General features: G+C 56.6%; 1 protein-coding gene across 2 annotated transcripts in view; it reads left to right on the top strand.

Moving 5' to 3' along the window:
• The window catches only part of LOC139257421 (G protein-coupled receptor kinase 3-like), a 70817-nt gene that overhangs the window by 4263 nt on the left and 54054 nt on the right, over positions 1-12500 (top strand). For both annotated transcript variants that reach the window (XM_070874467.1, XM_070874466.1), the window contains exons 4-7: positions 1-57; positions 1764-1815; positions 2331-2422; positions 3028-3127. The exon at positions 1-57 is cut by the window's left edge and continues 5 nt beyond it. In XM_070874467.1, coding sequence (XP_070730568.1) covers positions 1-57; positions 1764-1815; positions 2331-2422; positions 3028-3127 — 301 coding nt within the window. The remainder of the gene's footprint in view (positions 58-1763; positions 1816-2330; positions 2423-3027; positions 3128-12500) is intronic.

Raw genomic sequence — 12500 nt, 5'->3', positions numbered from 1 at the left:
GGTCGAGCTCATCCTGCGCAGTCTGTCGGACACGATCCTCTCCCAGTTCCTCAACAGGTGAGCTCCTCGGTCCCTGTGGGTGAGGGTCAGTGGCTTACTGAGGGAGACGGGAGCCTCTCGGTCCCTGTGGGTGAGGGTCAGTGGGTTACTGAGGGAGACGGGAGCCTCTCGGTCCCTGTGGGTGAGGGTCAGTGGCTTACTGAGGGAGACGGGAGCCTCTCGGTCCCTGTGGGTGAGGGTCAGTGGGTTACTGAGGGAGACGGGAGCCCCTCGGCCCCTGTGGGTGAGGGTCAGTGAGTTACTGAGGGAGACGGGAGCCTCTCGGTCCCTGTGGGTGAGGGTAAGTGGGTTACTGAGGGAGACGGGAGCCCCTCGGTCCCTGTGGGTGAGGGTCAGTGAGTTACTGAGGGAGACGGGAGCCTCTCGGTCCCTGTGGGTGAGGGTCAGTGGGTTACTGAGGGAGACGGGAGCCTCTCGGTCCCTGTGGGTGAGGGTCAGTGGGTTACTAAGGTAGAGAGGAGCCTCTCGGTCCCTGTGGGTGAGGGTCAGTGGGTAACTGAGGGAGACAGGAGCCTCTCGGTCCCTGTGGGTGAGGGTCAGTGGGTTACTGAGTGAGACGGGAGCCTCTCAGTCCCTGTGGGTGAGGGTCAGTGGGTTACTGAGCGAGACGGGAGCCCCTCAGTCCCTGTGGGTGAGGGTCAGTGGGTTACTGAGCGAGACGGGAGCCCCTCAGTCCCTGTGGGTGAGGGTCAGTGGGTTACTGAGGGAGACGGGAGCCTCTCGGTCCCTGTGGGTGAGGGTCAGTGGGTTACTGAGCGAGACGGGAGCCTTTCGGTCCCTGTGGGTGAGGGTCAGTGGGTTACTGAGGGAGACGGGAGCCTCTCGGTCCCTGTGGGTGAGGGTCAGTGGGTTACTGAGGGAGACGGGAGCCTCTCGGTCCCTGTGGGTGAGGGTCAGTGGGTTACTGAGGGAGACGGGAGCCTCTCGGTCCCTGTGGGTGAGGGTCAGTGGGTAACTGAGGGAGACGGGAGCCCCTCGGTCCCTGTGGGTGAGGGTCAGTGAGTTACTGAGGGAGACGGGCGACTCTCGGTCCCTGTGGGTGAGGGTCAGTGGGTTACTGAGGGAGACGGCAGCCCCTCGGTCCCTGTGGGTGAGGGTCAGTGGGTTACTGAGGGAGACGGGAGCCTCTCGGTCCCTGTGGGTGATGGTCAGTGGGTTACTGAGGGAGACGGGAGCCCCTCGGTCCCTGTGGGTGAGGGTCAGTGGGTTACTGAGGGAGACGGGAGCCTCTCGGTCCTTGTGGGTGATGGTCAGTGGGTTACTGAGGGAGACGGGAGCCCCTCGGTCCCTGTGGGTGAGGGTCAGTGTGTTACTGAGAGAGACGGGAGCCTCTCTGTCCCTGTGGGTGAGGGTCAGTGGGATACTGAGGGAGCCGGGAGCCTCTCGGTCCCTGTGGTTGAGGGTCAGTGTGTTACTGAGGGAGACGGGAGCCTCTCGGTCCCTGTGGGTGAGGGTCAGTGGGTTACTGAGGGAGACGGGAGTCTCTCGGTCCCTGTGGGTGGGGGTCAGTGGGTTACTGAGTGAGACAGGAGCCTCTCGGTCCCTGTGGGTGAGGGTCAGTGAGTTACTGAGGGAGACGGGAGCCCCTCGGTCCCTGTGGGTGAGGGTCAGTGTGTTACTGAGAGAGACGGGAGCCTCTCGGTCCCTGTGGGTGAGGTTCAGTCTGTTTAGTGAACTTTGTTTAACTCTGCTGTATCCTACAGTAAGATGTTCACCAGATTCTGTCAGTGGAAAAATCTGCAGCTTAACATTCACGTAAGTTACCAAACCCAGTAAATGTCCCTTTAATCGTGATTTCAGTTTGTGAGCCCAGGTCTGAAGAAACACCCCTTTTATCGTGAATGTTCTCTCGCTCTCTCTCTCTCTCTCTCCCTCCCTCCCTTTCTCTGTCTCTCACTCTGTCTCTCCCTCTCCCTCCCCCTCTCTCTCTCTCTCCCTCCCTCCCTCCCTCCCTCTCTCTCTCTCTCTCTCCCTCCATTTCTCTCTCTCGCTCCCTCTCTCTCCCTCTCTCACTCTCTTTCTCTCTCTCTCTTACTCTCTCTCACTCGCTCACTGTTTCTCACTGTCTCTCGCTCTGTGTCTTTGTCTCTCACTCTCTCTCTCTCTCTCTCTCTCTCTTGGTCTCTCGCTCTCTCGCTCTCTCTCTCACTCACTCTCTCTGTCTTTCTTTCTCTCACTCTCTCTCTCGCTCTCTCGCTCTCTCTCTCACTCTCACTCTCTCTGTGTCTCTGTCTCCCACTCTCTCTCTCTCTCTCTCTCTCTCTCTCCAGCCCGTGATGGCCAACTTCAGGATCGAAGCCCTGAATGGACGAATGCCTTTCGGCGAGACGTACAAGTGTGAGAAAGTGGACACAGGAAAAATGTAACGTATCAGCTCAGGGAGCCGGGTCGTGTTGCATTTATGACCCCCAGTCTGACACTCGCTCCTCTGACCCTTGCCCCCTCTGACCCTTGCCCCCTCTGACCCTTGCCCCCTCTGACCCCTGCCCCCTCTGACCCTTGCCCCCACTGACCTTCGCCCCCACTGACCCTTCACCCCCTCTGACTCTTGCCCACTCTGACCCTTGCCTCCTCTGACCCTTGCCCCCTCTGACCCTTCGTCCCCTCTGACCCTTGCCCCTCTCTGTCCCTCGCACCCTCGCCCCCTCTGACCTTGGCCCCCCCCTTGACCCTTCGCCCCCCCGACCCTTCGGCCCCCCTGACCCTTGGCCACTCTAAACCATCACCTTCTCTGACCCTTAGCCCCCCCGGCCCCTCGCCCCCCCACTGACCTTTCTCCTCCCTGACCCTTGGCCCCCTCTGACCCTTGACCCTTCCCTGTGTGACGGTCCCGTTGTGCGACACCAGCCACGTGACGCAGGCTGCGTGAGCGGCGAGCGATGGAACTGTGCGACTGCATCGGTCGGGGCGGGTGTGTAAACGACCGGCGGCTGAACCCCGTCTACCTGCCGCCCCCCTCCCCCACAGTTACACCATGAAGTGCTTGGACAAGAAGCGTCTGAGGTTGAAGCAGGCCGAGAACCTGGCCCTGAACGAGCGAGCGATGCTGGTGCTGCTGAGCAGAGAGGTGAGTGGGACAGAGCGGGAACACGCACCTTCACCCGACAGACCAGGCGTCCGGGGCTCCAGGCTCGATTCCTGGCCTAGTGAGGTACTGGGCCTCGCCTCAACACACACACACACACACACACACAGAGCAGGAAAGACCCAGGCTCGATTCCCGGCCTAGTGTGGTACTGGGCCCCGCCTCAACACACACACACACACACACATACACACAGAGCAGGAAAGACCCAGGCTCGATTCCCGGCCTAGTGTGGTACTGGGCCCCGCCTCAACACACACACACACACACACAGAGCAGGAAAGACCCAGGCTCGATTCCCGGCCTAGTGAGGTACTGGGCCCCGCCTCAACACTCACACACACACACACACACAGAGCAGGAAAGAACCAGGCTCGATTCCCGGCCTAGTGTGGTACTGGGCCCCGCCTCAACACACACACACACACATACACACAGAGCAGGAAAGATCCAGGCTCGATTCCCGGCCTAGTGTGGTACTGGGCCCCGCCTCAACACACACACACAAACATACACACAGAGCAGGAAAGACCCAGGCTCGATTCCCGGCCTAGTGTGGCACTGGGCCCCGCCTCAACACACACACACACACACACACAGAGCAGGAAAGACCCAGGCTCGATTCCCGGCCTCGTGTGGTACTGGGCCCCGCCTCAACACACACACACACACACACACACAGAGCAGGAAAGACCCAGGCTCGATTCCTGGCCTAGTGTGGTACTGGGTCTCGCCTCAACACACACACACACACACACAGAGCAGGAAAGACCCAGGCTCGATTCCCGGCCTAGTGAGGTACTGGGCCCCGCTCAACACTCACACACACACATACACACAGAGCAGGAAAGACCCAGGCTCGATTCCCGGCCTAGTGTGGTACTGGGCCCCGCCTCAACACACACAAACACACAGAGCAGGAAAGACCCAGGCTCGATTCCCGGCCTAGTGTGGTACTAGGCCCCGCCTCAACACTCACACACACACACACACACAGAGCAGAAAAGACCCAGGCTCGATTCCCGGCCTAGTGTGGTACTGGGCCCCGCTCAACACACACACACACACACACACACACACAGAGCAGGAAAGACCCAGGCTCGATTCCCGGCCTAGTGTGGTACTGGGCCTCGCCTCAACACTCACACACACACACACACACAGAGCAGGAAAGACCCAGGCTCGATTCCCGGCCTAGTGTGGTACTGGGCCCCGCTCAACACACACACACACACACACACACACAGAGCAGGAAAGACCCAGGCTCGATTCCCGGCCTAGTGTGGTACTAGGCCCCGCCTCAACACTCACACACACACACACACACACACAGAGCAGGAAAGACCCAGGCTCGATTCCCGGCCTAGTGTGGTACTAGGCCCCGCCTCAACATTCACACACACACACACACACAGAGCAGGAAAGACCCAGGCTCGATTCCCGGCCTAGTGTGGTACTGGGCCCCGCTCAACACACACACACACACACACACACACACACAGAGCAGGAAAGACCCAGGCTCGATTCTCGGCCCAGTGAGGTACTGGGGACCGCCTCAACACACACACACACACACACACACACACAGAGCAGGAAAGACCCAAGCTCGATTCTCGGCCTAGTGAGGTACTGGGGACCGCCTCAACACACACACACACACACACAGAGCAGGAAAGACCCAGGCTCGATTCTCGGCCCAGTGAGGTACTGGGGACCGCCTCAACACACACACACACACACACAGAGCAGGAAAGACCCAGGCTCGATTCCTGGCCTAGTGTGGTACTGGGCCCCGCTCAACACACACACGCACACACACACACACACACACACAGAGCAGGAAAGACCCAGGCTCGATTGCTGGCCTAGTGTGGTACTGGGCCCCGCTCAACACACACACACACACACACACAGAGCAGGAAAGACCCAGGCTCGATTCTCGGCCGAGTGAGGTACTACCCCTCCCTCCCCTCTCCCACACACACGCACACACACAGAGCAGGAAAGACCCAGGCTCGATTCTCGGCCTAGTGAGGTACTACCCCTCCCTCCCCTCTCCCACACACACGCACACACACAGAGCAGGAAAGACCCAGGCTCGATTCTCGGCCTAGTGAGGTACTACCCCTCCCTCCCCTCTCCCACACACACGCACACACACAGAGCAGGAAAGACCCAGGCTCGATTCTCGGCCTAGTGAGGTACTACCCCTCCCTTCCCTCTCCCACACACACTCGCACAGAGCAGGATTTGGATATGAATTTAGGCAAGCTTTTGATAAGAACATAAGAAATAGGAGCAGGAGTGGGCCATTCGGCCCCTCGAGCCTGCTCCACCATTTAATACGATCATGGTTGATCCGATCATGGACTCAGCTCCACTTCCCTGCCCGCTCCCCTTATCCCCTTATCGCTCAAAAATCTGTCCACCTCCGCCTTAAATATATTCAATGTCCCGGCCTCCACAGCTCTCTGGGGCAGCGAATTCCACAGATTTACAACCCTCTGAGAGAAGAAATTCCTCCTCATCTCAGTTTTAAATGGGCGGCCCCTTATTCTAAGACCATGCCCCCTAGTTCTAGTCTCCCCCATCAGTGGAAACATCCTCTCTGCATCCACCTTGTCGAGCCCCCTCATAATCTTATACCTTTCGATAAGATCACCTCTCATTCTTCTGAACTCCAATGAGTTGATGAGGGCAGTGCATACGATGCAGTGTATATGGATTTTAGCAAAGCTTTCGATAAGGTCCCACATGGCAGACTGGACACGAAGGTTAAATCCCATGGGATCCAGGGCAAAGTGGCAAGTTGGATCCAAAATGGGCTCGGAGGCGGGAAGCAAAGGGGAATGGTCGATGGGTGTTTGTGTGACTGGAAGGATGTTTCCAGTGGGGTTCCGCAGGGCTCAGTGCTGGGTCCCTGGCTTTTTGTGGTATACATCAATGATCTAGACTGGAATGTAGGGGGTATGATTAAGAAGTTTGCAGATGATACAATGATCGGCCGTGTGGTTGATAATGATGAAGAAAGCTACGGACTACAGGAAGATATCGATGACCTGGTCAGGTGGGCAGAGCAGTGGCAAATGGAGTTTAATCCAGAGAGGTGTGAGGTCATGCATTTGGGGAGGTCTAACAAGGAAAGAGAATAGACATTAAATGTAGGACACTGAGAAGTGTAGAGGAACAGAGGGACCTTGGAGTGCAGGTCCACAGATCCCTGAAGGTAGCAGGCCAGGGGGATAAGGTGGTTAAGAAGGCAAACGGAATACTTGCCTTTATTAGCCGAGGCATAGAATACAAGAGCGGGGAGGTTATGCTTGAACTGTATACAACACTGGTTAGACCACAGCTGGAGTACTGCGTGCAGTTCTGGTCACCACATTACAGGAAGGATGTGATTGCACTGGAGAGGGTGCAGAGGAGATTTACCAGGATGTTGCCGGGACTGGAGAATTTTAGCGACGAGGTAAGATTGGATAGGCTGGGGTTGTTTTCCTTGGAACAGAGGAGGCTGAGGGGAGACCTGATTGAGGTGTATAAAATGATGAGGGGCCGAGTTAGAGAGAGATAAAAAGAAAGACTTGGATTTATGACCACCAGATGCCTCAAAGTCCGGAGACAGTGTGGCACTCCCTCAGTACTGCCCCTCCGACAGTGTGGCACTCCCTCAGTACTGCCCCTTCGACCGTGCGGCACTCCCTCAGTACTGCCCCTCCGACAGTGCGGCACTCCCTCAGTACTGCCCCTCCGACAGTGCGGCACTCCCTCAGTACTGCCCCTCCGACAGTGCGGCACTCCCTCAGTACTGCCCCTCCGACAGTGCGGCGCTCCCTCAGTACTGCCCCTCCGACAGTGCGGCACTCCCTCAGTACTGCCCCTCCGATAGTGCTGCACTCCCTCAGTACTGCCCCTCCCACAGTGCGGCGCTCCCTCAATACTGCCCCTCCGACAGTGCGGCACTCCCTCAGTACTGCCTCTCCGACAGTGCGCCGCTCCCTCAGTACTGCCCCTCCGACAGTGTGGCACTCCCTCAGTACTGCCCCTCCGACAGTGCGGCGCTCCCTCAGTACTGCCCCTCCGACAGTGTGGCACTCCCTCAGTACTGCCCCTCCGACAGTGCGGCACTCCCTCAGTACTGCCCCTCCGACAGTGCGGCGCTCCCTCAGTACTGCCCCTCCGACAGTGCGGCACTCCCTCAGTACTGCCCCTCCGACAGTGAGGCACTCCCTCAGTACTGCCCCTCCCACAGTGCGGCGCTCCCTCAGTACTGCCCCTCCCACAGTGCGGCACTCCCTCAGTACTGCCCCTCCCACAGTGCGGCACTCCCTCAGTACTGCCCCTCCCACAGTGCGGCGCTCCCTCAGTACTGCCCCTCCCACAGTGCGGGGCTCCCTCAGTACTGCCCCTCCCACAGTGCGGCACTCCCTCAGTACTGCACTAGGAGTGTCAGCCGAGATGTATGTGCTCAAGTCCCTGGAGTGGGACTTGAACCCACAACCTTCTGACTCCGAGGCAGAAACACTCACCACATTTAACAAGTACTTGGGTGTACACTTGAAGTGCCGTAACCTACAGGGCTACGGACCCAGAGCTGGAAAGTGGGATCAGGCTGGGTAGCTCTTGGTCGGCCGGCACGGACACAATGGGCCGAATGGTCTTCTTCAATCTTTCTATGATTCTATGAAAGGCCCACACTCCATGGCCGGCCTGTGCTGAGTTAGTCAGATCTCACACCCAGTGTGAGGGTCTAACCTCCCTCCCCCCACCCCTCTACACAGACATCATCATCATCGTAGGCAGCCCCTCGGAATCGAGGAAGACTTGCTTCCACTCTTAACATGAGTCCTGAGGTGACTGAACAGTCCAATACAGGAACCACAGTCCCTGTCACAGGTGGGACAGACAGACGTTGAGGGAAGGGGAGGGTGGGACAGACAGACGTTGAGGGAAGGGGAGGGTGGGACAGACAGACGTTGAGGGAAGGGGAGGGTGGGACAGACAGACGTTGAGGGAAGGGGAGGGTGGGACAGATAGACGTTGAGGGAAGGGGAGGGTGGGACAGACAGACGTTGAGGGAAGGGGAGGGTGGGACAGATAGACGTTGAGGGAAGGGGAGGGTGGGACAGACAGACGTTGAGGGAAGGTGAGGGTGGGACAGATAGACGTTGAGGGAAGGGGAGGGTGGGACAGACAGACGTTGAGGGAAGGCGAGGGTGGGACAGATAGACGTTGAGGGAAGGGGAGGGTGGGACAGACAGACGTTGAGGGAAGGGGAGGGTGGGACAGATAGACGTTGAGGGAAGGGGAGGGTGGGACAGACAGACGTTGAGGGAAGGGGTGGGTGGGACAGACAGACGTTGAGGGAAGGGGAGGGTGGGACTGGTTTGCCGTACGCTCCTTCCGCTGCCTGCGCTTGGTCTCTGCACGCTCTCGGCGATGAGACTCGAGATGCTCAGCGCCCTCCCGGATGCACTCCCTCCACTCCGGGCGGACTGGTCTTTGGCCCAGGGACTCCCAGGTGTCGGTGGGGATGTTGCACTTCATCAGGGAGGCTTTGAGGGTGTGTCCCTTGTAACGTTTCCTCTGCCCACCTTTGGCTCGCTCGCCGTGAAGGAGTTCCGAGTAGAGCGCTTGCTTTGGGGAGTCTCGTGTCTGGGGGCATGCGGACAATGTGGTCCTGCCCAGCGGAGCTGGTCGAGTGTGGTCAGTGCTTCGATGCTGGGGATGTTGGGCCTGGTCGAGGACGCTAACGTTGGTGCGTCTGTCCTCCCGCGGGATTTGCAGGATCTTGCAGAGATATCGTTGGTGGTTATTTCTCCAGCGACTTGAGGTGTCTACTGTCTATGGTCCATGTCTCTGACACACACACACACACAAGCACTCTGTCTCTCACACACTCTCTCTCTCACACACTCTCTCTCACGCACTCTATCTCTCACACACACTCTCTCACACACTCTCTCTCACACTCTCTCTCACACGCACTCTCTCTCTCACACTCTCTCTCAGACGCTCTCTCTCACACTCTCTCACACTCACTCTCTCTCTCACACTCTCTCACACGCTCTCTCCCACACACTCTCTCTCACGCACTCTCTCTCAGACGCTCTCTCTCACACTCTCTCACACACACTCTCACACACACTCTCTCACACTCACTCTCTCTCTCACACACTCTCTCTCACACGCTCTCTCCCACACACTCTCTCTCACGCACTCTCTCTCAGACGCTCTCTCTCACACTCTCTCACACTCACTCTCTCTCTCACACACTCTCTCTCACACGCTCTCTCCCACACACTCTCTCTCACGCACTCTCTCTCAGACGCTCTCTCTCACACTCTCTCACACACACTCTCACACACACTCTCTCTCACACACTCTCTCACACGCACTCTCTCTCTCACACTCTCTCTCAGACGCTCTCTCTCACACTCTCTCACACACACTCTCTCTCTCACACACTCTCTCACAGACGCTCTCTCTCACACTCTCTCACACACACTCTCTCTCTCACACTCTCTCTCACACGCACTCTCTCTCTCACACACTCTCTCACACGCACTCTCTCTCAGACGCTCTCTCACACACACTCTCTCTCACACACACTCTCTCTCACACTCTCTCTCACACACTCTCTCTCACACACGCTCTCTCTCACACATGCCCTCTCTCACACACATGCTCTCTCACACACACTCTCTCACACGCACTCTCTCTCACACGCACTTTCTCTCACACGCAATCTCTCACACGCACTCTCTCACACGCACTCGCTCTCACACACTCGCTCTCACACACTCTCTCTCTCACACACTCTCTCTGACACACTCTCTCTCATACGCACTCTCTCACACGCACTCTCTCTCACGCACTCTCTCACACACTCGCTCTCACACACTCTCTCTCTCACAAACTCTCTCTCACACACTCTCTCTCACACACCCTCTCTCACACACTCGCTCTCACACACTCTCTCTCTCACAAACTCTCTCTCACACACTCTCTCACACACCCTCTCTCACACACTCGCTCTCACACACACTCTCTCACTCACTCTCTCTCACACACTCTCTCTCACACACACGCTCTCTCAAACACTCTCTCATACACACACTCACACAAACACACACACACACACACACTCACACACACTCTCTCTCTCACACACTCTCTCTCCCACACTCTCTCTCACACACACTCTCTCTCACACACTCTCTCTCACACGCTCTCTCACACTCGCTCTCACACACACTCTCTCTCAAACACTCTCTCAAACACTCTCATACACACACTCACACAGACACTCACACAAACACTCACACATACACTCACACACAATTCACACACTCTCTCTCTCACACACACACTCTCTCTCACATTCTCTCAAACACTCACACACACACTCACACACACACACACACACACACACTCTCTCTCACACACACTCTCTCTCACACTCTCTCAAACACTCACACACACACTCACACACACACACACACTCTCTCTCACACACACTCTCTCAAACACTCACACACACACTCACACACACACACACACACACACTCTCTCTCACACACACTCTCTCACACACTCTCTCACACGCACTCTCTCACACGCACTCTCACATACACACTCTCTCTCACACACTCTCTCTCAGACGCTCTCTCTCACACACTCTCTCACACACACTCTCTCACACGCTCTCTCTCACACGCTCTTTCTCACACACTCTCTCACGCACTCTATCTCTCACACACACTCTCTCTCTCACACTCTCTCTCATATGCACTCTCTCTCTCACACACTTACACGCACTCTCTCTCAGACGCTCTCTCACACACACTCTCTCTCAGACACTCTCTCTCACACGCTCTCTCTCACACATGCACTCTCTCACACACATGCTCTCTCACACACACTCTCACACGCACTCTCTCTCACACGCACTTTCTCTCACACGCAATCTCTCACACACACTCTCTCTCACTCAGTCTCTCTCACACACTCTCTCTCACACGCACTCTCTCTCACACACTCGCTCTCACACACTCTCACACACGCTCTCTCACACACTCTCTCTCACACACACTCTCTCACACGCACTCTCTCACACGCACTCTCTCTCACGCACTCTCTCTCACACTCGCTCTCACACACTCTCTCTCTCACACACTCTCTCTCACACACTCGCTCTCACACACTCTCCCTCACACGCACTCTCAAACAAGCACTCTCTCTCACGCACTCTCTCACACTCGCTCTCACACACTCTCTCTCTCACACACTCTCTCTCACACACTCTCTCTCTCACACACTCCCTCACACACACTCTCTCTCAGACACACTCTCTCTCACTCACTCTCTATCACACGCTCTCTCTCACACGCACTCTCTTACATGCCCTCTCTCACGCACTCTCTCACACACTCTCACACTCTCTCTCATACACACTCTCTCACACACACTCTCTCTCACACACTCGCTCTCACACACTCTCTCTCACACACATTCTCTCACACACACTCTCTCTCACACACACTCTCTCTCACTCGCTCTCTCTCACACACACTCTCTCACACGCACTCTCTCACACACACTCTCTCTCACACACACGCTCTCTCAAACACTCTCTCATACACACAGTCACACAAACACTCACATACACACACACACACTCACACACACTCTCTCTCTCACACACTCTCTCTCCCACACTCTCTCTCACACACACTCTCTCACACACACTCTCCCTCACATACTCTCTCTCACACGCTCTCTCACAATCGCTCTCACGCACACTCTCTCTCAAACACTCTCTCAAACACTCTCTCATACACACACTCACACAGACACTCACACAAACACACACACATACACTCACACACAACTCACACACTCTCTCTCTCTCTCTCACACACACACTCTCTCTGTCACACTCTCTCAAACACTCACACACACACTCACACACACACACACACTCACACGCTCTCTCTCACACGCTCTCTCTCACACACTCTTTCTCACGCACTCTATCTCTCACACACACTCTCTCTCACACTCTCTCTCACACGCACTCTCTCTCTCCCACTCTCTCTCAGACGCTCTCTCTCACATGCTCTCTCTCACACACACTCTCTCTCACACTCTCTCTCAGACGCTCTCTCTCACACACTCTCTCACACACACTCTCTCACACGCTCTCTCTCACACGCTCTCTCCCACACACTCTCTCTCACGCACTCTCTCTCAAACACTCACACAGACACTCACACACACACACTCACACACTCTCTCTCACACACGCTCTCTCTCACACACGCACTCTCGCACACGCACTCTCTCTCACACG

The sequence above is a fragment of the Pristiophorus japonicus genome, unplaced genomic scaffold (assembly GCF_044704955.1).
Source record: "Pristiophorus japonicus isolate sPriJap1 unplaced genomic scaffold, sPriJap1.hap1 HAP1_SCAFFOLD_837, whole genome shotgun sequence".
Classification (NCBI taxonomy): domain Eukaryota; kingdom Metazoa; phylum Chordata; class Chondrichthyes; family Pristiophoridae; genus Pristiophorus; species Pristiophorus japonicus.
Note: the sequence above shows the minus strand (reverse complement) of the source record. Positions and strands in the feature narration are given on the sequence as shown.